The sequence below is a fragment of the Coffea arabica genome, chromosome 2e (assembly GCF_036785885.1).
Source record: "Coffea arabica cultivar ET-39 chromosome 2e, Coffea Arabica ET-39 HiFi, whole genome shotgun sequence".
NCBI classification, from domain to species: Eukaryota; Viridiplantae; Streptophyta; class Magnoliopsida; order Gentianales; family Rubiaceae; genus Coffea; species Coffea arabica.
In genome coordinates this window covers 72,599,041-72,625,437 of record NC_092313.1, presented here as the reverse complement: position 1 = coordinate 72,625,437, position 26,397 = coordinate 72,599,041, and the positions used below count along the sequence as shown (strand labels likewise).

The 26,397-nt window shown below is 37.4% G+C and overlaps 5 protein-coding genes across 18 annotated transcripts; 3 read left to right on the top strand and 2 right to left on the bottom strand.

The window, feature by feature from the left end:
- The first annotated feature begins 952 nt into the window (after positions 1-952).
- Positions 953-5,509, top strand: LOC113727845 (FACT complex subunit SPT16-like). Its single transcript, XM_027252217.2, has 3 exons — positions 953-1,238; positions 1,332-1,381; positions 1,984-5,509. Exon 3 carries the CDS (start codon positions 2,054-2,056, stop codon positions 5,276-5,278), a length of 3,225 nt encoding a protein of 1,074 aa, XP_027108018.2. The 5' UTR covers positions 953-1,238; positions 1,332-1,381; positions 1,984-2,053; the 3' UTR covers positions 5,279-5,509.
- Positions 5,510-8,933: 3,424 nt separating this feature from the next.
- LOC140037376 (F-box protein At3g07870-like) lies at positions 8,934-11,690 on the top strand. The gene is made up of 2 exons (XM_072081496.1): positions 8,934-9,128; positions 10,259-11,690. The coding sequence occupies exons 1-2, from the start codon at positions 9,014-9,016 to the stop codon at positions 11,524-11,526; spliced, it is 1,383 nt and encodes a 460-aa protein (XP_071937597.1). The 5' UTR covers positions 8,934-9,013; the 3' UTR covers positions 11,527-11,690.
- Positions 11,691-13,310: 1,620 nt separating this feature from the next.
- On the top strand, positions 13,311-25,779 carry LOC140004468 (zinc finger CCCH domain-containing protein 3-like). Of its 14 annotated transcripts, XR_011840990.1 has the most exons (9): positions 13,321-13,674; positions 13,807-13,877; positions 14,132-14,204; positions 15,921-16,030; positions 22,015-22,169; positions 22,506-22,557; positions 22,664-22,787; positions 23,348-23,584; positions 25,241-25,779. XR_011840990.1 is itself a non-coding variant. In XM_072080996.1 (5 exons), the coding sequence occupies exons 1-4, from the start codon at positions 13,545-13,547 to the stop codon at positions 16,018-16,020; spliced, it is 369 nt and encodes a 122-aa protein (XP_071937097.1). In that variant the 5' UTR covers positions 13,311-13,544; the 3' UTR covers positions 16,021-16,030; positions 17,209-17,472. The 14 variants fall into 14 exon arrangements, 7 of the variants coding, with proteins under 7 accessions (XP_071937097.1, XP_071937096.1, XP_071937095.1 ...); XR_011840992.1 differs by having other exon boundaries at positions 13,311-13,674; positions 15,926-16,030; positions 22,506-22,787; XR_011840993.1 differs by having other exon boundaries at positions 13,311-13,674; positions 15,926-16,030; positions 22,004-22,169; positions 22,506-22,787.
- LOC140036456 (ABC transporter G family member 31-like) lies at positions 17,450-25,487 on the bottom strand. The gene is made up of 10 exons (XM_072077879.1): positions 25,011-25,487; positions 23,511-23,718; positions 23,259-23,412; positions 22,488-22,976; positions 22,079-22,359; positions 21,692-21,924; positions 21,403-21,543; positions 20,985-21,239; positions 20,718-20,892; positions 17,450-20,416 (listed from the first exon to the last, which is right to left on the bottom strand). Exons 1-10 carry the CDS (start codon positions 25,485-25,487, stop codon positions 19,758-19,760), a joined length of 3,072 nt encoding a protein of 1,023 aa, XP_071933980.1. The 3' UTR covers positions 17,450-19,757.
- Positions 17,792-19,564, bottom strand: LOC140036457 (ABC transporter G family member 31-like). Its single transcript, XM_072077880.1, has one exon. The coding sequence runs from the start codon at positions 19,562-19,564 to the stop codon at positions 17,792-17,794; it is 1,773 nt and encodes a 590-aa protein (XP_071933981.1).
- Positions 25,780-26,397: the final 618 nt, after the last annotated feature.

Sequence of the window (26,397 nt, the reverse complement as noted above, 5' to 3'; positions counted from 1 at the left end):
AGAGGAGAAAAGAAAAAAAAAAAAAAAGAGAGGTTGTGCTGGCGGAGGTACTGGAGATGGGTGGCAGAGGTAATGGGGAAGGGGGAGGGGGAAGGAAGAAGAAGAAGAAGAAGAGAGGAAAGAAAAGAAAAAGGAAAGAAAGAAAAAGAAAAAGAAAGAGAAAGAGAAAAAGAAAGAAAAAGAGAAAAGGAAAAAAAAAATTTTCACCTTACAGAAACTTCTATAAAAATTTTTCAAAAACTTCTACAATGCACTACAGTAAAGTTTTAGATAAACTCTCAAAAAACTCAGGTTCCAAACAGGCCCAAGATTAGTTCTTATAAATTGTACATAATCCATGATAAGGAATAGATTAATTTTTAGTATACTTTTTTTTTTAAAATATAGAACGGATGAGTCTTTGCTCATATTTGTTATATTCAAAGTTAGTAGATATCAATTGGTCCATTGTGTCTTCATGAAAATCAACATTCTTCTGTGTATATTTTATTTCTAGTAAATTATATTAATAGTAGAGGAAGAATATCTTAAAACATCATCATCACACACACACATACCTTTTTTTTTAATTTGTGACTCAAATATTAATTTACTTGATAATTTTTTTCTTGTTCATTTGATTTACAGTAGGATTCAATCCGAGATTTACAGCTGCGATGAAATTGATTTGAATAATACTTGAAATTTAATGTAGAAATAATCTTTTACTTACCAAATATACAATGCAAATGACATGAATTCATCCTAATTACTACAATATTGAGATTTAAAATCATAATAAAGAACGAATCTATAATGATGATTTCTGAAACTGAAATTGCCTCAAGAACAATATAGACTGAGAATTAAATAGTTTGGTTCGTGGTTTGGCTACATAAACCCGATTTCTTTACCACCCACTGGGCTTGGCTTACAAAATACCCATAAATATCCCATATGCCGCAAATAATCTATCTCCCAGTCCTCCCATCCTTCTCTTTCTTCCCCCCCTCCCCCCCCCTCCCCTCCTCCTCCTTTTCTTTTAAAACACTTATATACAACGTTTCTTCATTTCAATCAATACCCAAAAAAAAAAAAAAATCATTGAATCATCCATTGACTTCCCTTGGTTAGTCTTTAATAAATCAATCCTACTATGTTACCTACCCAAATTAACATACTTCAACATCACGATGTGGGTTATCTGTTCTGATCTTGGCAAAGATAATGGATCCATCATCGGGTAAAAGCCTCAATCGGTAAGCTTTTCTGAAATTATACTGGTTCTTTTCTTTGTTTCTTCGATTTTGGAGTTATTTGATCAGCTAAAACTTTCTGAGTTCTTCTAATAGGTGAATCAAGGATCGGCAATCTTCATTTCTCATATCAGACCAATCCCAGTGTGAGTTTAATCAGACTCTACCTTTTGTTTCCTTAATTGAGCTCCTCGATTTTATGGTGTTCTGATGAATTATGGGAGGAAAAGAAATGAATGGAAACCAGCTCAATTGGTGATTGTTTTTAAAATGAAAGCTAAATTAACTTATAGGCAGCGCTTAAGTCAATAGCAATTCTTGATGATTTTAAAGCTGAAAATGATCGGTCCAGTTCTCTTTCAGTTTCTCAATTTGAGCTAAATCTGAAACTTTTGTACTTGTACATATGGTTGCAAGGTTTAACTTTTGCTACGCCACAGAGACGGTGTAAACAAATCTTCACACGAGCAAGTTTAGATGCATGCCTCTGCTGGAAATGAGGAGACTAGACTTAAAATTTGAATGGAGGTTACTGCTTGAATTTAAATGTGCTTGTTTAAAACATTTTCTACAATGTTATTGTGGGAGAGATTAATTGTTCATCGATATAATTGATAGAAAGGAAAAAGCTGATGTGGCTACTTCTTGGTGCTCTCTCTTTTGCTTTGGCAAAGTTTAAATGAAAATGTAGAAAAAGAGGGGTGAGCAGATTACAGAGTAATGGTTTTCCTGTTTTTAATGGTTACAGGTGATCCGAATTGTTGAATAACTTGTTTTGTTGTTTGAGGACCTGAGGCTTATAAGTTAAAACCCTTTTAATGGCGGATCGTCGTAATGGCAATGCTAAAAGCAATAATAGCAAGGCTCCTGGAGGGTCCACTTCATATGCAATTAATCTGGAGAATTTCAGTAAGCGGTTAAAGATGCTGTACTCTCATTGGACTGAATATAACAATGATTTATGGGGTGCTTCTGAAGTTCTTGCTATAGCGACTCCTCCACCTTCAGAGGATCTGAGGTACCTGAAATCATCAGCCCTGAATGTTTGGTTAGTCGGATATGAGTTTCCAGATACAATCATGGTGTTTATGAAGAAGCAGATCCATTTCTTGTGTAGCCAGAAGAAGGCGTCTTTGCTGGAAGTTGTGAAAAGATCTGCTAAGGATGTTATGGGGGTAGAAGTTGTGATCCATGTGAAGGCCAAAAATGATGATGGGACTGCATTGATGGATAAGATATTTCGTGCTGTGCATGCCCAATCAAGATTGGATGGTGGTGATACTCCTGTGGTTGGGCACATTGCGAGAGAGGCCCCTGAAGGAAATCTATTGGAAACCTGGGATCAGAAATTGAAGAGTGCAAATTTTCAGCTTTGTGATATAACTAATGGCTTCTCAGACCTATTTGCAATTAAAGATGAAGCTGAGATCACAAATGTGAAAAAAGCTGCTTACCTGACTTCATCAGTTATGAAGCATTTTGTGGTCCCAAGGTTGGAAAAAGTAATTGATGAAGAAAAGAAAGTTTCTCATTCCTCATTGATGGATGACACAGAAAAGGTTATATTGGAACCTGCAAAGATTAAGGTAAAGCTTAAAGCTGAAAATGTTGATATCTGTTACCCGCCTATATTTCAGAGTGGGGGAGAGTTTGATCTTAAGCCAAGTGCAGCTAGCAATGATAGTAATCTTTACTATGATTCTACCAGTGTAATCATTTGTGCCATTGGTGCTCGTTATAACAGCTACTGCTCAAATGTTGCTCGGACTTTTTTAATTGATGCTAATCCAGTTCAGAAAAAAGCTTATGCAGTCCTTGTTAAGGCACAGGGTGCGGCAATCGCTGCTTTGAAACCTGGAAGCAAGGCTGGTGATGCATACCAAGCAGCTGTTGCAGTAGTTGAAAAGGAGGCAGCAGAATTAGCTCCAAGCCTGACAAAATCTGCAGGAACTGGAATTGGCCTTGAATTTCGCGAGTCAGGTCATAATCTTAATGGCAAGAATGAGAAAATTTTGAAAGCAGGCATGGTTTTTAATGTATCTCTTGGTTTTCAGAATCTACAAACAGAGACGAAAAACCCAAAAACTCAAAAATTCTCTCTTTTGCTTTCTGACACGGTTATTGTCAGTCAAAATGCCCCAGAGGTGCTTACTTCACTGAGTTCTAAAGCTGTGAATGATGTGGCATACTCATTCAATGAGGATGAAGATGAAGATGAACAAGAAGAGCAGCCAAAGATGAAGGCTAAAACTGGCAATGCTGAGGTACTCCCATCTAAGGCAACACTGAGGTCGGTGAACCACGAGATGTCAAAGGAGGAACTAAGGAGGCAACACCAAGCTGAACTGGCCCGTCAAAAGAATGAGGAGACTGCTAGGAGGCTTGCTGGTACTGGATCTGGAGTTGCAGATAACCGTGGCTCTGGAAAGCCTTCTAGTGAATTGATTGCATATAAGAATGTCAATGATCTGCCTCCTCCTAAAGATTTTATGATCCAGGTTGACCAGAGGAATGAGGCCATCCTCTTGCCTATTCATGGAACCGTGGTTCCTTTCCATGTTGGTCATGTGAAGAGTGTGTCTAGCCAGCAAGATACAAATCGTTCCTGCTACATTCGCATAATCTTTAATGTACCTGGAACTCCTTTCAACCCTCATGATTCAAACACAATGAAGTTTCAAGGTTCTATATATGTTAAGGAAGTTTCATTTCGCTCCAAGGATCCAAGGCACATTAGTGAAGTAGTGCAACAAATTAAAACCCTTCGCAGGCAGGTTGCGTCCCGCGAATCAGAAAAAGCTGAGAGAGCAACTTTAGTCACTCAAGAGAAACTTCAACTTGCTGGATCCAAATTTAAGCCCATGAAGTTGACTGACCTGTGGATTCGTCCAGTATTTGGCGGTCGTGGAAGAAAGCTAACTGGGACACTTGAAGCACATACAAATGGACTTCGGTATTCAACTTCAAGGCCCGACGAGAGAGTTGATATTATGTATGCAAACATCAAGCACGCATTCTTCCAACCAGCAGAGAAGGAAATGATCACCCTCCTGCACTTTCATCTGCACAATCACATAATGGTGGGAAATAAGAAGACAAAAGATGTCCAATTCTATGTTGAAGTAATGGATGTGGTGCAGACGATTGGAGGTGGGAAGAGATCTGCATATGACCCTGATGAAATTGAGGAAGAACAACGGGAGAGGGATAGGAGGAACAAGATTAACTTGGATTTCCAGAACTTTGTAAATAGAGTAAATGACCTCTGGGGGCAGTCTCAATTTAAAGCCCTTGATTTGGAGTTTGATCAGCCCTTGCGAGAGCTTGGCTTCCATGGGGTACCCCACAAAGCATCTGCTTTTATTGTTCCCACTTCAAGCTGTCTGGTTGAGCTCATAGAGACACCCTTTGTGGTAGTTACTCTCAGCGAGATTGAGATAGTTAATTTGGAGAGAGTTGGTCTTGGACAGAAGAATTTTGATATGACTATTGTATTCAAGGATTTCAAGAAAGATGTTATGCGGATTGATTCTATTCCTTCTACGGCACTTGATGGTATAAAGGAATGGCTTGATACCACAGATCTTAAGTACTATGAGAGCAGGCTAAATCTGAACTGGCGCCCAATATTGAAGACAATTACAGATGACCCTGAAAAGTTTATCGAGGATGGTGGATGGGAATTTCTGAACATGGAGGCTAGTGATTCAGACTCTGAGAACTCAGAGGAATCGGATCAAGGATATGTCCCTTCAGATGCACAGTCTGACTCAGTTTCAGAAGAGGAGGGTGATGACAGCGAGTCACTTGTGGAATCTGAGGACGATGAAGAAGATGATTCTGATGAAGATTCTGAAGAAGATGAGGGAAAAACTTGGGAAGAGTTGGAAAGGGAAGCAAGCAATGCAGATAGGGAGAAAGGACATGAATCGGATAGCGAGGAGGACAGAAAGAGAAGAAAAATGAAGGCTTTTGGAAAAGCCCGGGCACCTGAGAGAAGAAATTCTGGCGGCAGCCTTACCAAGCGGGCCAGGTTTAGGTAAAGAATAATATGAATTGCCTAAGGTTTTTTCTTTTTTATTTTGCTTCAAGTTAGATTGTCAAACCCAGAAGGTAACATAAAACATATCTGTTTACTGGATGTAGTCCAAGCAATTTTACGAACATATGTAAAATAGGTGGTGGATTTCTTTCTCTGTCTTGTTTGTTGACACAGTCAAGTTTACCGTTTAAGAGGATAGTTGTTTAATTGGAATGGGGAGCTTCCGGATCAATAGCACTGTCTAACTAGTTAACTTTGGCAGTTGTTATCTGACTTTATTCTCTGGGTTTTCTTTTTTCATTTTGCTCCGGCTGGCAGGTTTTGCTAGTGAGTTTTTAGTTTAAACTCGTGCTTCATCTGCAATAATATGTGAAATTGACTGACCCTATCAAATGACCTGTAAAGATTTTCGTAAGGAGAAATTTACTATTTCTTGGCTGGAGCACAATAAATTTGTAAATGGCTAGGATTTAAATATAACTGTGTACAGAAAATTAGCACAATGCTTATGCTTCAATTTTTGTACATATGTGATATTGCTTGTGTTTATTGATGTTGAGAATAATGTATAGTGAAAAAAGTAGGCTAGTGTAGCTTAGAGAGAGAGAGAGAGAGAGAGAGAGAGCAAAAAGGAAAAGCGAATTGGTTAATCTAACAAGTAAGATGGCTGTAAACGCATTAATTTTCTACATCAAGGAATCATCTTTTAAGTGCAAGGAGAGAATGACTAAGCACATTGATGTGCAAAAAAACAGTTACAGTGTACACTGGCCCATGTGGGAACAGAACAATTAATTGGCATGCACAATGAGACATTTGCTGGTTCATAAATTGCTTCTTCAAGCAATGATTTGCTTTGTTCCTTGTATATGCTAGAATAATTGAGATGCCGAATTCTCTTGTTCAAGTCACCTATTTAATGATTTTGTATTCCTGAAGAAGATCCTTATAGAATAGTTTTGCATGTGCTGAAGCTTCACACAGGTACATTGAAACTTGAATATTCTGAAGATTTTGTTCTTTAGGGTAGCAAAATTGTTAGGTTTGAAGTCCATATTTAACTAGGGAATTCTGCTCTTTTACTTGTTGAACAGTGTTGCCTCACTAATTTGTTAGTGAACTGTCTTTCGCTTTAGGTGTGCCGAATTAACTCTTCTATGAGAAGGGAATTTGATACATTTATCTTCTGCTGATGCTTTATCCTAGTTAATTTGCTCCAAAGTGATGCAGTTGGTGGATGTTGTTTTTGTTTTTTATTTTTCTTTCAGACGGGGTGCAAAGTAGTGGATGAAATCTATGGAGAAATTTGTAGTATGTTGGACATTTAATTGATTTTGGTTAATTTGGTTATCATGTAAGTGGCAGAGCTAAAGGTACTGTAGATAGAATTTATAGTTGGCAAACATCAATCCATGTGCTTGAAGATCTTTCAGGAGCACCAATTTGCTTTATTCAGTGGATATGACTTCATAATCAGATATCCATGTACCTTCACTTGGAACCACACTACATGGTTATCATTTTATTGCACATATGTTGAGCTTATTGTGCAGGAATCTTCGGCAACAGCCTAGAGGAAATGAGTTTTCAAGCTGAACATGTGAAGCTAGCCTACTGCTGCAACTTTCTGGTCAAACATGCAAATTTATCTGTTTCCTCAATGTGCAATTGTCACGGGGGTGATATGTAGCTTTAATAATCCTGCCTGTGAATGTGCAATTTCTCAAAGTTATTCCAGGGTATGAAGGGGACTGAATTTTTTTGCGGTCTATCGATAACAATCTACACTACTTCTATACTATGGGGGAGGGGGAAGTCCAACTAGGCTTTGAAAGGGGTTGGGGTGTGAACCACCAAATTAGATAAGTGCATTACTGGACTCTTCCTTTGTGCTTCCTTGCAATGCATTAGGCGGGATTTGAACCTCGGGAGCGCTTCAAGAGACTCTTCTCAACCATTGGACCAAAGTCCAACGGTTGCATGAAGGGGACTGATGCCACTCCCACTTTTTGTGTACGACCATATATGTCTTTCAAGGGAGAAGAAACCAATACAATTGGGATTTTCGTACAATGGTGCAGTTATTGTACATTTCACTTGATTTGGCGTATGCTTACATATCTTTGTTGTACATATAATTTTTGTTTTTGTAGATCAACTCAATAATTTAATACAACAATGATTTTAAACATATAACACCTTCTGAAAAAAGTACAATAACCTTTTCGATTGCACAAGAGGCCAAATTGTACCGGCCCCTTATCCGTCTCTCAAGACTGCTATAGTATGTGGGAAGGCTGAAAAATTGTTGGTAGAAGGAACACGGAGCTGGATTATGAAGCTTCTTGTGTGATGATCATGAATTCTTCACGGAACTTGCTTGTCACCATCGGCCTCCTTTTCATGGTTTATGATTGAATGATGAAGCTTTAATTAAAGAGGGTTTTGGATTCCATTATCCAATATGAAACTAGCTCCCATCTGGACACATCAAATAAGCAACTATTGTTGTTTCTATTTTTTTTGTTTTTCGCCTAACAAAAGCAAAATCCCTGCAAGAGAATGGTAAATGATAGATTGTGTCATCATGATCATGCTTCGAATTAAACCACCGGAAAACATATCGTGAAGTGAATGTGGCAGGTAAATCATGAAAATCCTGAAATCAAGTTCACCATAGTTAATGCAGCAAGTAAATCATCAAAGTCTTCAATGGACAACGATATTGAATTTGATATAGCAGCATCCCTACAACTGTTAATAGCTGAATCAGTTACCAAGGGTCCCAAGCACAGCTACCAGTGATAAAGTAAGCATTGTGTAAAATTCTTGCTGAATGTATTTAAAAAAGAAAATACAGACCATCAAGCACTAAAATCTAGTTCATATATATATATATATATATAACATAACTGTATGTGTGTTTGATAAAATGGAAAGCCGAAATTTGAAATACGAATCCATTAATTTAATTAAATTGTTACGTACTAAAATTTGAATATTTAAGCATATTCTGCATTAAGTAATAAGTGAATCGTTTATCAGTTGTTGTTTTAAATAAATTTTATCTACATAATGCAAAGTTGATTAATTAATTAAGATATTCTATTTTTTATTATCAAACATATTTGAACATATTAAAGTCTCAATTCATTAAGTTTTAGTGCTGAATCAAATTATCAAACACAGCCTCTGTAAAATTTTCTAGGAAATCAAACCTGTAAACTAAGAAAAATGGAGAGAAAAAATACTTTTCTTCATCTCACTTTGGACTACACAATATACAAATATATATATACACAAGTGGATACTATAATCATATGATACTATAATCATACTATTACCTAATTAATATATGACACTATAATCATATAATACCTAATTAATATATGATACTATAATCAAATCTTTCCTAATATTTATATTATCAAATCTTTCTACATATCTTCAACAAGACCCAAGTACCTTGAAAACGAAGCATAATCCTAATCCTAACTGTGGTCTGAAAACCACTTCCAAGTTAACTCCAAAAGGTATTCTTTTGCCATACTATTTCCTCTTAAAGTCACAAAGCAATCCAGTCCTTCGAGGACTAGGAGTTTCCTCTACAACAAATTTCTTCTCACCCACAAAAAATATAAATAAATAAAGCCGATTCCTCGCTTTTTCGTTTCCTCTCTCTCCAATAACCCTTTTATTTTCCTACTCTTTTCAGCATCCCTTAAACCCAGCACGGATGGCCCGTACGACTCCCTCCGATCAGAAAAAAAGAACTTGTTTTGGATTGAAAAATATCTTCTGCACATGTAAACGCCATATTTGGAACGTGCTGATTGTTGCTTGGGATGAAGGTAAACGAAATATAACTTGTTTTGATCTCCAAAAATCTTCTACTATGGCTTTCTGTGTTATGTCATTTACCTCAGCCTTTTTCTTTTCATAGATCAAATCTGTTTCAGGATGTAGCAAAGTCTTTGGAGTTTTCTTGGTGGAAAAAAGAGCATATGTGCATATAATGCAAAGTCTTTGTCAATTTGGAGCGTTATTCTATCAAAAAAATCACGTTAACTGCATTTATTCTGTACGAATTTAAACAAAAATAAACTTCAAGTGAGTGTGTTTGGATAGAAAATTATTTGAAACATTGTTTTGAAAAAACACTTTGTCGCATGTTTGGATAGAAAATATATATAGCTTTTTTGTGTATGTGTGTGTTACTACTATAAGTGGTCGGAAACTTATAAAAAAATTAGTTACAGAATGTATTTATGATGTGGGTATAGTCATATAGGTTGGCTGTTTGGCCGATGGCGTACACGACCGGCTCGCCTAGGTGAGGGGAAGGATTTCAAGGCCAAATAACGATGTTTTGTCGAATATCGATGCATGCTACCATGTTATGTCGAATACTGGTAAAGGTTTCGATTACGAGTCCAGAGGAATGAATGTTGAAGTAAATTGATTGGCTCACTCTTGTGTATTTCATTCCAAGTCACTTATTAGGATATGCGTTCACTTACTTCTCCTCAATGTTGGTCATCTCATATTCTAGCATGAGAAGTCAAGAAGATATTGTGATTTTTAAGTCAATTAAACCAATTTTAGAGCGAACTTGCTTTGCTTTAACCCGAATGTAGCATTATTTAAGATTGAGCACAAATGGAAGTTGGAGAGTTATTAAATAGAACTAAATCTATCCTGCATCGAGGCTAATTCAGTAAAGTTATTGGCATCTGAGGTTAGGTTCTCTCCTCATGCTCAAACTCAGACTCCGATCCGACTCCTTGAGTGGGATAATTTGTGCAAATTCAACTACCAGGTTGAATTCCTCCACTTTTTTTTTTTTTTGGGTCTCTGGAATCTTGATTTTAGACTACAATGTTCATCTCAATCCCCTCCCCGTCGTATTATCTCCATGTTGTTCCGGCATGTCGATATTAATTTCTTCTTGCTATTATTTATACTCGAGTATTTTTTTAAGGACTGGACATTGTTGATTGGTTGGCCGCCTCAAACGTGGTTCTCCGGTGGTGCTACTTAGCTCTCCGGTGGTGCTTCGCATGCATTGCCCTTGTTTTGAGAAGGATAATTAGCGCATTATCGTTTCGTGGCAGTGATAACGTTGTTGCACAGCTTCCTGACGATGTCGTGATAGACATCCTGCTTAGACTTCCTGCAGATCGTGTCGCAGACTGTCGAAGGGTGTGCAGGCGCTGGAGATCATTGACTTCCTCAGATTATTTTATCAAATTGCACCTGGATAGGTCTGCTCCACTCATTTTTGTGCAAGCCACGGATCTAACGGATTGGAGGGGAACTGGAAAATTGGCTTTCTACATTTTGGATCAAGCAAGCAACCGCAGGAACAAAATAAAAAAATTGCGGCTTAGGCCTGAAATAAAGATGAGTCAAGGTGACACCGAAGTTGTTGATTCATGTCATGGACTGCTTTTGTTCAGGGATGCCTTTGCTCGCTGGCGTTATTATGTATTCAACCCTTTAACACAAGAACTACTGGTTCTAGATGGTCCTAATGAAGGTGCTTCCTGTGCCTTCTTTTACGATCCATCGGCAAACGAACTTAAGATTCTTTACCTGTGTATTGGTTTCCAGTTCTTTATCTACAGCCTCGGAGGAAGGAGTTGGAGAAAGATAAAAAGCCCACCTTCAGGTTCTCCCCCTCAGTATGATACCCCACCTGCAATCTGCAATGGAGCTCTTCATTGGATCACAAGTTGCGGCCGTATTGCTGACGCTGAGGAAGATATCCCACCTTGCACCAGTGGAATAACAATTTTTGGGATGGATACCGAGGATTTCTCTACCTTGCCTCATCCTGGTGGCGAGTGCAACTCCAGAGTGAATCACAGAAATATGCGGCTTTTAGTGGTGGATGAACATCTATCCTTCTGTAATGTGTATCGGGGTTATACCGTCATTGATATATGGTTGCTCGAGGACTACGCGAGCTGGGCTTGGGTTAGAAAATGGTGTCTTCGGCCAAACCTATATGGTGGTCCTCGACCTCTGGAATCGGAATGTTACAGCTTCAGCCGGAGATTAGAGGTTGTGCACTTTCAGAATGGAGAATTGTGGCTGGATTGTGGTGAAAGAGGCTTGGTTCTTTATCATCTTGACCAGAATACCTTTAAGAAACTTGGAAGACCACCCACTTCTTATGAGCATCGTTGCATTCATTATACGAAAAGCCTGGTGCCCCTACATCGAGCTGCTCTCCCGCAGGATTGATTACTCATTCGCTTATTGGATCCTTCTTTTAAGAGTTTTCTATATCTTCCAGTTTGGTAGTATTAATTATACTTGTGCTAGTTGAATGGCCGAATGGGGTCTCACGCAAAACGTGAGGCCGCCCAGACATTGGTTTATAAAATGCTAGAAGTTTATGATGATAATAGTAGTATATGTAGTTTTAGTATTTTTTTTCCGGCTACGATAATATTTCTATAACTTAATTTATTTTATTTTACAGAAAGAGGGGAGGGAAAGTTTATAATGATAATAGTAGTATATGTAATTTTAGTTTTTTTCTCCAACTATCATTTTTATAATCTAATTTAGCTTATTCTACCGAAGGAAAAGTTTATAATGATAATAGTAGTACATGTAGTCTTAGTTTTTTTTTTTTTTTTTTTCTGGTTACAGGGATAACATTTTTATAACTTAATATATTTTATTCTATAGGGATAACATTTCTACAACTTAATCTATTTTATTTTATAGGTTCTATAACTTAATCTATCTCCTTCTATAAAAAGGGATAACATTTTTATAATTTAATCTATCTTATTCTACAAGGATAACATTTCTATAATTTAATCCATCTTATCCTATAGGATCTATAATTTAATCTGTTTTATTCTATAAGAAGAGAAGGGGGGGTTTAAAAAAACTGAATTCGGGGTTAGTAGGCATACAGATTCGACTTGATTAAAGGAATATTCTGACACTTTTTTTGAATTTTTTTTTATTACAGATGAGTTTCTAACCTCCGATCTACGATCGAAAGAGGAATTTAGTCCCCTTTTTGGTGCTCATTCAACCAGAGCTCGATGGTTTATATGTAGATGTAGTAGTAGTATGGTACTGTAGGAAAACAAGTAAAAACATTTTGGTGTCATAGTCAATGATCGGCTTAGGATCTGTGCGCATCGCGCTTGGGAGTTCTTGATACTACAAATAAGATAAATCTATTCGCATCATGAAATGTGCAAGTGCATACAAATACAAAAAATACGGTGAAACTGAACACTTGGAAAAATATGTTCACCCTATTTGTATTTGGTCGAGAATAAAATAACTAAATTTGAAACAAGCAAAAGCCTTCTTGTATTCTCAAACTCCTTGTGCCCTTTACAACACAATTTTTGTGGTCTTTCTTTTACGTGCGCCTCTGATATTTGATGAAGAAGATCTTTCAAAATAAAAAGCAGAGACCATGATGAGTCCATAACCATCATCAACTTTTCCTTTTTTCTGCTTCAAGCAATTACGACAATAATCTCCAAATATGTAATGTATTATAACTAGGGGTGTCAGCGAGTCGGGTTTGGACTCGGACCTGACTCGGATCCGATAAATTTTTTTGAATTTAGGTTGAAAAATAATTTCGATACCCGAATTCGAATTCGGACTCATTTACTCTAACAAAAAAGGGGTCGGATATGGAATATAGGATTTCGACCCGTATCCGACCTAAATCCGAACAATATATTAATAATTATAAAATATAAATATTTTTAAATACATTCTTTTATCAAATTAACAATTTAGTAATGACTTTGTAAATTGATTCGTAATTAGTTTTGAATTAATTATTGCGAGTTATTTGTGATTTAATTTTGTAATTTGATTTGTTTAAGTTTGAAAATTGGATTTGTGATTGGTTTTAAATTTAATTTTAAAATAATTAAATTTGAACCTTTCCGACCTAGACCTGTTGGATCCAGTTCCAGAACTCTAAAATCAAGATCCGTCGGATATATGAGTTGGATTTGGATTCGAAATTTTTAATTCCGGTCCGAATCCAACCCGTTGACACCCATAATTATAACACATTCCACCCCATGACTTTGATGACCTCAATAATTAACTACACCTTAACTGCCATTTGTGTGAAGAAATTATGGGGGTGAATCATTTTAAGTTGTCATTAATTAACAATGAAAAAACATGAACAGTTGTATCGTCCCAAATCTTACAAGATAGTAGATAAAAGTGTCAAACAGTCAAACACACTCAGTTAAAAAATGCCGTTGGGGAAGTATTACTGCGATTACTGCGACAAAGAATTCCAAGACACCGCCGCAGCCCGGAAGCGCCACCTCCAAGGCGTCCATCACCAGAGGGCCAAGGCTCTCTGGTACGACTCCTTGCGCTGTTAGTTCCCTTTCTTCCTTCCCTACTTATTTACATTTCCTTTCTTTATTTTTTCAGCTTGCTTTAATCCCTAAGTTGATTCTATAATTGTTTGTATTTTTATTGTTTTGCAAATGTTATTATTTCTGTTAGCAGATGCAAATCAGATTCCTGCTCCAGGGGCCTTGGGAAAACAAGGTGTTTGCAATCGATTCGTCCGAACGGTAAAGACAAATTTTACTTGAACAACTTTATTACTGGACATTTAGCCTATAGCACTTTTACTTGTCAATTAACAAACAAGGGAAATGCACTCCTCATGTACTTTTTTTTTTTTTGAGTTAAATGATTTGAATTTCTTGTTTGCTTTTTATTGATAGCGACTAAATTGTAGGAATTTGTATTTGTATGGCATGACATCTGTTGAATTGTTGGAGAATTATATTTGATTAATATTCTAAACTTTTGATGTTCTCAGGGCTCATGCCAATATGGGGATTCTTGTAAGTACTATCATCCGAAACAAAATCCGAATGATCAAGTGCTGCCAGGTGCCTCTTTTGTCTCAATGATCTGGTTGTGTTATTATATTTTAATCTTGCATGCAGTCTTTCTTGCTTACTTTCCTTCTATTGTTGGATCGGGATATCAAGGGAAATGCACTCCTCATGTACTTTTTTTTTTTTTGAGTTAAATGATTTGAATTTCTTGTTTGCTTTTTATTGATAGCGACTAAATTGTAGGAATTTGTATTTGTATGGCATGACATCTGTTGAATTGTTGGAGAATTATATTTGATTAATATTCTAAACTTTTGATGTTCTCAGGGCTCATGCCAATATGGGGATTCTTGTAAGTACTATCATCCGAAACAAAATCCGAATGATCAAGTGCTGCCAGGTGCCTCTTTTGTCTCAATGATCTGGTTGTGTTATTATATTTTAATCTTGCATGCAGTCTTTCTTGCTTACTTTCCTTCTATTGTTGGATCGGGATATTTTCTTCTGTGCAGACTCAACCTTAAGGCAATAATTGGACCAAACACGTACTAGATACCTTAAAGCAAATATACACCTGATCAAATGGATTAGCAATAACCAAAGAGGGGTAGCAGAACTCGTTTTGAAAGCACTCTGGTCAATTGGGGTAGAGGGATACAAGTCCTATGATGGATGTAAACTATGAAGTCATTTGTCAATTTATGTGCTATACTAATACATCAGTCATTAGAAAGCTTCAATATGAGCCCAGTTTAACAGTATGTTTGTGAATACAAGGAGATGATAACTGTTTCAAAGATAGCAGCTATGAGATTTAGGAGGCATGAATTGGGATCTTGTCCATTCATTTAACCGTTAGTCATCAGAAATCTTGTCAAAAGGCTTGAGACTTTGCTTGTATGGAATCCTAAGACCAGACTTGAAACAGCCCATCCAAACTCTGAGGACCAATCCGCATAGATGATGCTTTTTTTTTTTATTAAAAAAAATGAAGGGTAACATTAGGTTTTACCTCTTCTAACATGTGTTTTATGAAGTTACTAATCAGGTTTTTGGTAGATTTATAGCAATAGCTGAAACTGAAATCAGGTTTTTGGTAGATTTATAGTTATAGCTGAAACTGAAGATGCCTATGCCATCGATCCTATGTTCTCTGTATCACCTCCTTATAACTACAATTACTACCATACTACAGCTTATTTTCATAATTTGAGCACAGAGAACAAAGATGACACAACTTGGATAGCCACCATTTTAGGTGTAGTCCATCATGATGCAGGAAAGGCTTTAGTTTGCTAGGCCATTTTGCTTGTTGGCAAGAGGGGTCCATGGGGAGGTACTCTGTCCGCTGGTCTACATGCCTTTTAAAGGCGGAACCATATAGAGCTACTTAATCAAACTCATTGTTTTACTGTAGTATTCAAAGTTTTTCTTTTTTGTTAATTAAAGGAGAGTCTATTGGGGGAAGAGGAGGGAGAAGGGGTGATTATGAATAGTTATTCCTACCGATAGACTTCACAAACTTGTGGTTGAAGAATATCTGATACTGCTTTTTCCCCCATTGGTTTTACATTTAGCAATAAATTTCATTGATAATGGTTGATTACAAAATAATCTTGGAAATAATTCCATCAAATCCTTTTAAAGGCACATTGACCAGTTCCTCTTTTCCCCTTTTTGCCCTACTCTCCGTATTAGAAGGAATATTAAACATATTCTTTCTTAACTTGTTTCCATCTAATCTTGTTATCTTCGTGGTTGAAATAGGTCAGATATCCAGTCAGAATGTGCATATTTCATGGGGCAACCTACCTCCATCCTTGATGCCTCCTCCAGAAGCTGGATATCCTCCTTTACCCTTTATTGATTGGGGATAGGTATTTACCTCATACTTTATGCATCAGTTTCCATGTCTTTTTTGCTATTAGCTTTTATTTGGATATGTTTTTGTGGTTATATGGATCAAAGGACAAGGGTTGCACATTTCCTTAATGTTTTAGTTCTAGCACCTCATAGCTCTTGAATGATGAAGAATTGCTTTGAGTTAACCTTTCCACATGTTATTTCATTCTGGAATTTTCACCAAGACTCATTTGAGCTCTAATTTGTCATTTTTCTATGAATATGTGGCGGCATTAATAATTCTACGATGTTTTTCTTATTGAGGGCTAAAAATATATGGCTTTAATATTTCCTAGGCGTTGTTGTAGCATCATTTGTGGGCTTTTGATATAGACTATAAATGGGTTGCATATGGAGTGGAACAATTTTTTCCCTTTTTAATCATTAACTTAGGGAACTTCAAGATCAACAACTTATATAATAGATTGGAGTAAAAATATCTGATTTCAGTGGGTCTGGATCCAGAAAATGATTACATATCTTTGCTTGAAGCATGGATACAGGTGAGGATCTGTTGTTTTCTTTATTTGTACGTGTACCTGAGGCTAATTAAGCACCTCAAGTGCCAAATTGAAATCTGTAGTTGTTCGATCTTTGACTTTCAAAGATAAGTTAGTAACCTTTTTAGTAACAATTCACACAATTTTAACATGTACACAATCTTATGACATGGGATGTTCTTGAGATGTTAACAAGCTTTATTGGTTTGGAAGTTATTGATAGTAGGCTTTGTTGAAAACACTGATCCTAACTTTCGATGACGGCTAGGAGCCGCCTATGCATAGCTTAGAGATTTAAAATTCCTTCACTTTCAAGTCTTGCATGTTAGGAATTGCACACCACAAATCAGTTTCTTCATATTATTTCACTCAGTTGATGTTACAACTTATCTTATTATAGTACTGAAAAATGGGTCACTCATATTTTGTAATCTGGTTTAGGATAAAAGAGAGTTCTTCTTTACCGCCTGCAAATGTTTTTCCTAACTACAATAGCACCGGAAAAGAATACAGTCAGGTCTTGATTTGTATTTCTGGAGCCTATCACTAAACTCTGCAAGATAGTACTCCATGATTTGTAAATATCAAAGCTTATAAGATACCCAATCAAAACATACTTGGTCGGTATTTTGTTATTATTATTATTTTTAAAGTATTTGCAAGTGTAGGATACTTCGTCATGCTGTTATACTCAGGTTCAAGACTCATAGCTGCCACCGCTTACATACATGATAAAGAGGGGGCTGAGAACGGAGGACAGACGAAAGGAAGAAAAAATTTTGCAAGAGAACCTGTATATGTGTATTAGGATACACTTTTTTTTTTTTTTTTTTTAAATGAAGGATACACTTATTTCAAATCAATGTCTGACTGACTCGTTGGAGAGAATCAAGGTGCAATAAGAAGTGATTATGATATCTGCAAATGAAAACCGTAGATAGATGTACGGCACCAAAGGTTCGTTTATTTTTGCTTTAACGCAATAAATGTGTTCTACAACTATTACCAAAACACCTGCAGACAAGTTTCTCATTCTTGCCTGCTCATGATTCGTGGACTAAAGATCCTTATGACAGCTCAAACTTGACTCGACTGCCAAGCTTAACAATTGACACCACCAACAATTAAGTCCTACTAAGCTTATGATTAACTCGATTAATTGCATATCAAGTCTCTTTGGGATTTTAGTGAACCAGCTCAATGCCTTCTGAGATGAATGGGGTTTGAAATGTAACTCTATTCAGAAGGATTTTTGTTGTGTCTCAACATGGAAAAGAAGAGCAAGGCTAGGCTGGCAAACAGAACGCCCATGGCTGATAAGATGAGTATGTCCGTATTTATCCTTGTGTGGCTTAGCGCTCGCGAGTTTGCCAACCGATCCCACACATAGGAGCCATCTGGGAGCCTTTTGCAGCTGCAATCTGATGCACACGTCTTCGGGTTGCAGTAAAAACTGATTGAAGTCAATGCATTCATTGCATATTGAAAAGGGTTGGTCCAGTACATCCAACGGTAGAACTTAATGTTCGACAGCACGACAACTACTCCAGAAGCTGACACCCAGAGTGAAGTTAGGATTGAAACCAGAAATGCTGCAAATATCGGCAGTGGGGCTAGGAAAGTCACCATCATACCAAAGTACGTGACACACAAAGTGAATACACAGAGCACAAGCCAATATTCTAGGAATTCTGGTACTGATCTTGTTCCAATTCCTGCCAAGCCATTTCCAATACCTACCATTGCAAGCGTTACGATGAACAAGTATGGAATCTCACCCACTGCCCACGATAACGGATAGAATATTGGCAGATACATTCCTGCCCTTTTCTCCCTCAAATAAACGAGTCTGTCCGTACCAATCTGTGGGATTACGTTGTTTGCGGCGATTACTCCAATTAGGATAACTTGCATGTATATGTAGAGTGATCTTGATGTCACACCATATAGGTCCGAGTATTTGATCTGATAGTATAGGGAGCCCATTAAGAAACCTATCATGATGCACCCCGTAAGCCTGCCATATGTGTATTGCACGTTTCTCCATAAGAACCTTTGTGTTCTCAAGAGCACCTGACCTGCTTGGCGTGAATATGGAGCTGGGTAGGCTGGGGCAGTCTTTTTGGGTACTCTAACTTTGCGTAGATTCTTTATTGCGGCAATCTCTTCATTCACCTGCTTATGCAGGGAGCTAGCTCTATACTTGTCTGCAAAGTTTATGGATGGAGTTCCCCTACTTTTAATGCCTTGTCCTAAATATCCCATTACCAAGCTAATGGGACTTTCTCCAGTTAGCTTTCTGGGGGAGCTTGGGATTGGTGAAAAATAATTTAGCAAATCCTCACAGTTTGGTCCGATTGGGCCAAAATAGGCTTGTTCTCCTTCTCTTGTTAGAATTAGAGCTTGATCAAAGAAAGAAAGTGATCGAACAGTTGCGTGTGTGAGGGTTGCAATTATATTCAGACCAGAAGCTGACAATCCCGAAAGAATGGCGAGGATACTCGAGATCCCTGCACTATCTAGTCCATATATTGGCTCCTCCAGGAAAAGAATACTTGGGTTTGCGGCAAGCTCTACTCCAATTGTCATCTTCTTGGCTATCTCAAATGTTCTCCCTGTAGCATCACGAAGTGAACCAACAAGTTGGTTAGAGTAAGGCAATAAACCAAGTTGATCCAGAACTAACTCAACATGGATATGACGGCTTCTGGTGTCTATTTTTCTGTTTAGTCTAAGTGCTGCACTGAATTGAAGAGATTCACGGACAGAGAGATACGGCTGGTGTGCATCAACCATCTCAACATAGCCTATTAGTCTGAAGAAAGTTTCTCCAGGTATGACATCATTTGCCCGCAGGTCACCTTGGAGGTAGGGACTTGAAGGTATCCTCCCTGCCAAGCATTTCAGGAGTGTGGACTTGCTTTCTTGTGAACCACCTAATAGAGCTAGCATGTTTTGAGGATTCGCATAGCCTGTGATGCGGTTGAAAACCAATATCTTTTTCTTCATTTCTATGTCAAACCTGGTATATGATTTTTTTTTCCCACAAGTATGTTTGGACGGTTAAATGAGTATCAGCACTGTGAAAAATAAATACATAAATGAAAGATGCTATAGCTGGACCAAGCCTTATTTAATTTAAACTGATTCTTATTCCCTTACAAAGCAATGTATATCATTTTTGAGTAGTTAGGAATCATCGTCATGCTAGCCAGAAGTTTAGTTTGTTAAGATACCTTGTGAAAGATAGATCTTCAAACATGAAGGACACAGGCTCTACTGGAATTCCCAATTCTCTTCTCTCCATATCAATGGCAATATCCTCAATCCATCTCTCAACTCCACGGTCATCTGTCACTTTAACACCAGGTGGCAGTATATTTGGTCTGGTGTCCATGGTGGGATATAAGTCTTGGTCACTTGCACTGCCACTTGATGACAATTCTCTCTCTTTGTCTTTCCTAAAGTTGCTTACCACAGTACTCCTCTTGAGATGTGGCAGCGACTGGTTTAATCCTTTGAACTCTAGGGTTTTCAAACCACATAATGCTAATATGGTCATAACTGCTGTCCATCCTATTAGGACAGCATATGGAAACCATGGTCCAAAGTTGTCATTTAAAAGCTCATAATAAAGCAAATAGGCCTTCCCAACTGTATTTGATGGGAATTGATCACAGAAAGGAAATTGACCTTTATAGTTGGAGCATGGATCATCATAATACTGGAACTGGGATCGGCAATATGAAATATTGGCCCAGCGGATTGGATTTATATATGTTAGCCATTTCCAGTAGGTAGGAATATTGGATGGGTAGATTACAAAGCCACTGAATAAGATGAAGATTGAGACCAGAAGACCTGCAAGATATTAAATGATGAATGTTATTTGTAGCAGAGAGAGAGAGAGAGGTGGGGAGAAAAACTTTCCGTCTTTGGAGGACAAACCTATAATTTGACCTGTAACTTGTTAATCAAGTGATTGTGACTACACATGGAAAATGTAGGATTTTAGGACTGTCATGTGTTGGGTAGATAAATTATTTTTAACTAAACTTTTACTAACTATATTGTCTTTTACCCTGTCATGCCCAAGATGAATCATGATATGATATGTGGGAGAAAAAGTGATTTTAAGTGCTTTTGCAAGGAGTTTCTGTACCTGCTAAAGCATTCCCAGTCTCTGGAATTGAAGACACGGCACTTAGAAAGAAAAAAACTGATGAACCAAAGTATGCCACCAGGAATAAGAGAAGCAGATATTCAACCAAAGCTGTTCCCTTCCCTGAAAATGATAGCCCGACCAGAAAATACATGGAGAATGTATAAGATGCTGCCTGCAAAATACAGTAGTCATAAGATCTATCAGTCTCGCACTATAGATTTCTCTTATTATATTTCTGCAAAAGGAAGTCATTTAGTTGTTTACTTCTATTAGAGTTTGCGGGATGTTGACTATGGAATGGGCCACAACATATGAGGAAGCTCGAAAGAATTTCTGTGCTTGATGCTTATAAAAGATAGGCCGTTGGAGCAAATAAAGTGGGAGCTGTACCAAGTTTATGAGCATTATGCTCATTGTCGACACAAACCCCAAGGCCCTCACAGAGTTCATTTTCTGTTGGTCATATTGCCCTCCGAGCTTGTAGAACAGAGTCCCAGTAAACAAGCCAAGTATCATTGCCTGCAATAGCAGCAGTCTTTGTTAGGTAGAGTTGGCATAAACTTCAGATGAACAGAATCGACATTATTTGTATCCAAGAGGGTATTACAAAAAATTGACTGTGACATTGTTCAGCTATTTCCAATATATTTAATTAGGATTAATACCAAGATTTGATACTTACCTGGAATAGCCTTAACATGAGTAAAATTTGGAGGCGTTTGGTGATCTTAATTTGCCTGCCGATGAGTGTTTTTGTAGATTTCAACCATGTTTGTGTAAATGGCGTTTGAGATTTCTCCCATTGGGGTTGATAACTTTCCTCCTATACCAGCAAAAGTTATTTCAGTTATTTTGGAACTAGCATCTTCTTTTTAGCTCTATTGAAGGTGCTTGCTTGTCACAATATTAAACGAAAGTCCTTGTAGTCTCCTTTTTCTAGTTAGTTTTTTTTTTTCGAAGAGAATCTGTACCTTTGTCTCATAACGTTCCACTTGAATACGTATATGCCCCACAGCCTTCTTCAATGTAGAATATGCATGAGAGGCATACTCATGCTGGTGTCTTTGTGGCCCCAATGCCAGATATGTCGATTCTTCACCGTTTACAGACAATGCTGTAACGATATCTCCAATTTGAACTCTGCCTGTGCTCTCAATTCCTCCTGACTGACCAACTTTGCTAGAAATCTTGCTAACTACCAATTCTGCAGCCAAGCATGGTTTTGCTTACGTTGACTATTAATAGCTAAAGCACAATTTTTTTCTTATTCTATAACTTCGAAGTTTGTAATCAGTGGAGATGGTGCATAGAATCCTGTGTATTGGAGCATTACTATGAGGTTTGATGGGCAGACGTACCTGTCAACTTTCTTGGCTTGGCATCAACCAAGGAACTGTACGTGGATGGTGTTTTCAGAGAAAGGCCAAGCCCGGGCTCAGTCTCGATCCAGTAAGTGTGCTTCACTTTGTCCTTGGTGACAATTCTTATAATGTCTTTGTAGTGATCCGAATTCCTATAGTTCCCAACCAACTGATCTATTGACAATGGAGTCGCTTCTGGTGCTATATATCGGGAACCATATCCAGCCACTATATCTTCCAGGAACTCAGCTGATTCCACATGCAATGGCTTCTCATATCTGCACATTCCACCAAAATAGCTCATATTGAGTTATATCACTAGGATTGCACCTCCAGAAATCAAAAGTACCACACTCTTAAGATAGTTTAGGACTTTTTGGAATTATGCATTTTTATTATTACTGACCCAAGTTTATTGAAATAGGGAACTGCATCTTGTCGAGGTCCTTGGAACACCACATGACCATCGCCTAGAAGTATGATTCTGTCGAAGAGATCAAATATTTCTTGTGATAAGTGCGTTAGTGACATGATCGCAGAAGATTGTTGAATTCTGCATACTGTTCTTATTGTGTCCGCCAGGTCATAAGTGGCTGCAAGATCAGACCCTGAAAGTGGCTGGTCATAAAGCATGACAGCATAAGTCCCCAATGCTAATTCCGCTGTTGTGAGCTTCTGGCGATCAGTATCTGAAATTGCTTCTCCAGTAAGTTTGTGTTCAATGTTCTTCAAGTTCAGAATCTCCAATATGTACTCTAAGAATGGATCTTGTCCCTCTACAAGTGCATGGGCAAAGAATTTTCTCATTTGAGGAGTGAAGTTCTCTGGACGAAGTGTTTGGCTGCAATCCCTTGCAAACTCTAGTGTCTCTCGAACAGATAAAAATGGAATATGTCTGCAGATTTAGGGCAGAAAAAGCGGTAAATATCAAAAGAAGGTTTATGAAACTTATGAAAGGTGACTGCAACACAGAAAAAAAGTGATTGGCTTCTTTTAGTCCTTGATATCAGCAAATATTAGATAACCTGCAGAATTGAATCCTTCTTCTGGAAATAAAACTTTTCAAAGTTCATGAACTAATAACAAATAGGGTTCGATGAGTTTCAAATATATTCTAGTGAAAGCTTTCTTTGTTTGGCTAGAAATTGTCATGCTGGTAAGTAGGGAAGCTGCATACTTGTTGAGCTGGCCACTGACATAGGCAACAAGTCTGCTTAGATGAACCTCAGATGCATATTTATCGTTGTACATAACCACTCCTTGCAGGTGAGAATTCTTGTCTCCTTTAGCTCTTCCAGCAAGTATTTCTAAAAGAGTGCTCTTGCCACAACCTGCAGCATTGGAATCATGGTTCAATACTCGTGCAGAAAATTGCAGATTTGATGGTTGTCACCTTTCCAAAAATTGTGCAGATGGATACTGTTCATACCTGGAGGCCCAAGTAGAAGGGTCGTTGAACCAGGCATGATATAACCATCTACCCCCTTCAAAATATTAATCCAGGTAGAATTCTTACACTGGAATATTTTCTTAAAGGGCCCTGTAAACCATCCCACCACTTTATTTCCAAATGTTTCGTATTTGTTGCTGGGTATCTCAAACTTCTTTGCATAGCTTATGCCGGAAAATCTGATTACCTGCAATGTGAATTCTTCCACTCTTACCATTAGAAATTCAGGTGAATATAGGAAGTAATACTTTGGTTCTCTCTCTCTTCCACGACAAGATAGTGTACATAGATCCTTGATTAGGATAGACAAACGGTTTCCAGCTAGTTGCAGGCTTCCTAAATGCATAGATTGATATCATCGTGACAAAAGGACAACGAATCCTGTATTGGTTTTTCAAAATCATTTTATGCTAACGAGTTTACCTTTGGCCCATAAGCAATCAAGAATTGGAAATTTGTTGAGTGTTCGATATCTTGAATGATGACTTAGACATCTGAAGTCATTGTTATGTCCTGAAATCATATGGAAGTATTTCTGATTTTCGAACAAAAGCAGAGGCTTTCAACATGCATCTTTATTGGATACTTGATGCAGACATTTGATTTAATATAAATATTATACTACTTTATAAAGCTACTAACGACGTATGCATTTCATATAATTACTATGATTTCTTGATGCAGGCATTCAATTTTAAATTGACCTAGAAAATTGACCATCCCAATTCGGACTTTTACTGTCTGGATATAAGCTATCACAGTCAAGACTCAAAAGTCAGAAATATAAAGAGACAAATTGCAGTACTCCGGCCTAGCCAGAACAGAGATTCCCAAGGGTTTTTTAAAATTTTGTATGAGTTTTGCATTATTACATCCCCTTTACGTACTTAACAAATCCCAACATCATGAGAAAGGAAATACTGGGTCCGAACACTTACAATTCTTTGCCAAGGATGGTTTTTTGCATTTCTATTTTTTTTCTTTTTATCCTAGATATGTTAGCAAGAACTAAAAATGGTCTCATTGGATTTAACAATCCTTCTTACACTGAGAATAGAAATAATCCTGGAGTATCATGTATAGGAAATTTTATCTAGTAAGTGTCCTGAAATTTTAGCACGCAACTAATCTAGAACTCCTTGTGTAAATAAGTTTTTACAATGATAGCGTACAAAAGATAAATCCAGTCGCTAATGGTGGAAAGTAACCCTTGGTCCTTTCTTGGCACTTATCTTCCTGCAATTGCGGCATTTTTCATGCAGTTTGGATATCCTTTTACAGTAAATTTCTGTTACCTCCTTGCACTAATAATCAAAATATACTGCATGCATTGTGGACAAGCATTTTCTGTGTTTAATTTTATTTGATGAAGAATCTTAGGAGGTATCATCAACATCTAAAACCAGCCTCATATCTGCATTAAAAGCAATGACCGGTGGTAAAACTTACCGATGAAAAAGCATAGTTTAATTAAGTTACCTCTTGAGGAATGGGAGGAGCAATCTTCGCCACATCTCGAAGATAACTAACAAATCCATCTCTCAATATGTATTCCATCCCCAAGAGCTCTTCACCCCTCCTGCTGTCTTCCTCAGCTGACCTGATCTCTTCATTTTCTGACCTGTCTCTCGTGAATGCTCTACCAATTTCATCTCTCAATCCATGCTGCTTCAAGCTCTGATACATGTTAAACGCGATACTTTTTGCAGTTCCAGGAGATGCATTCTGTATCGTTTGCCTTATATCCGGTGTGGAGTTTCCAGGGTAGATTGGCGTTTGTAAGATGGTTCTTGGTGTCTCAAAGTTATACTCACTTGTGAAGTTTATTGTTTTGTCACTTACAACTGAAGTTCTGCAAACTGAAGATGGTCTTGAAGAGTATGTTTCTTCAATTGATGTGTCACCTATTGGAGACCATCTAGATTTTGGAGAAGAATTTGGTGAGTTCTGAGGCATTCTTTTGTTGGAAAGAATACGATCAAGAACTTCAGTTTTTAGAAATGTTGCAGCATTGGCCTATGTTGATACAAGAAAGTGAGTAACAAGTTGCATTTAAAGGTAGTGAAGAATGGTTACTTCATTTCCTTTTTTTAATCTTTTGGACTTGGGACATAAAGAAATTGTCTCGGTTAGGAGCATTCAGCTGACGAGCAATTTGATTCGGCAGATGGTATTGTAAGTTGCGGGATAATTGCCAAATGGATATAAGAGGTTTAATGATAAAGAGATACAAGTCTGTGTTTATTTATTTATTGATAAGATGACAAGTCTATGTCTAATTAAATTATGTGTTTACTCAAGTCATGTTAGTTAGTTGACTTAATTGGTTTTAATCTTAGGATCATGAACTGTCCAAGAGATTTTTCTACTTTGGTTGGTGAAATTACATTGACCCCCATGCCCTCAACTTTCTAAAACCAGTTTTTGTTATTTTGCTTAATTAAAATAAACTCTCTTTGGTACTTGTAGGGGTTAGTTTAGGAAGTGAAACAAACTTGTGCAAGAATGGTAATTTATTGCCTCAAAGGGCTCTCCTATTTAGTGTTTTTTTTTTCAATAACATAAGAATTTTAGGGGTGAATGATAGTTTTAAAGTTGTAATAGTGGTTCTACCCTGTTTTTGCCATCATTATCGTGGGATCCGGGACTTCTACGATTTCTAGTTTGAATTATATGGTATAATGTTTTTTATCTCGTTAATTTGGACTAACAATGTTAGTGATTCGGATCATAAAAATTAATGGCAATGTGTTAAAATAGTCGAAAGAAACTAAGAGTTCATAATTACAACACATCGATACAGTATTATTAATCTGCATCGCCGTGTATCTCGTTAATTTTGGTAACATTGTCATTGATTGGATTT

Excerpts from the sequence above, each read along its gene's own strand:
- LOC140004468 (XM_072080992.1), top strand. The coding sequence starts at position 13,545 with ATGCCGTTGGGGAAGTATTACTGCGATTACTGCGACAAAGAATTCCAA. Across the intron at positions 13,878-14,131 it reads GCAATCGATTCGTCCGAACG|GGCTCATGCCAATATGGGGA; the intron begins GTAAAGACAAAT and ends TGATGTTCTCAG. Across the intron at positions 14,205-15,920 it reads GAATGATCAAGTGCTGCCAG|GTCAGATATCCAGTCAGAAT; the intron begins GTGCCTCTTTTG and ends TGGTTGAAATAG.
- LOC140037376 (XM_072081496.1), top strand. The coding sequence starts at position 9,014 with ATGGCCCGTACGACTCCCTCCGATCAGAAAAAAAGAACTTGTTTTGGA. Across the intron at positions 9,129-10,258 it reads GATTGTTGCTTGGGATGAAG|GACTGGACATTGTTGATTGG; the intron begins GTAAACGAAATA and ends TATTTTTTTAAG.
- LOC140036457 (XM_072077880.1), bottom strand. The coding sequence starts at position 19,564 with ATGAAGAAAAAGATATTGGTTTTCAACCGCATCACAGGCTATGCGAAT.
- LOC140036456 (XM_072077879.1), bottom strand. The coding sequence starts at position 25,487 with ATGCCTCAGAACTCACCAAATTCTTCTCCAAAATCTAGATGGTCTCCA. Across the intron at positions 23,719-25,010 it reads CTCCTCCCATTCCTCAAGAG|GTAATCAGATTTTCCGGCAT; the intron begins GTAACTTAATTA and ends TTCACATTGCAG. Across the intron at positions 20,893-20,984 it reads TCCCGCAAACTCTAATAGAA|GCAGCATCTTATACATTCTC; the intron begins GTAAACAACTAA and ends TGTATTTTGCAG.
- LOC113727845 (XM_027252217.2), top strand. The coding sequence starts at position 2,054 with ATGGCGGATCGTCGTAATGGCAATGCTAAAAGCAATAATAGCAAGGCT.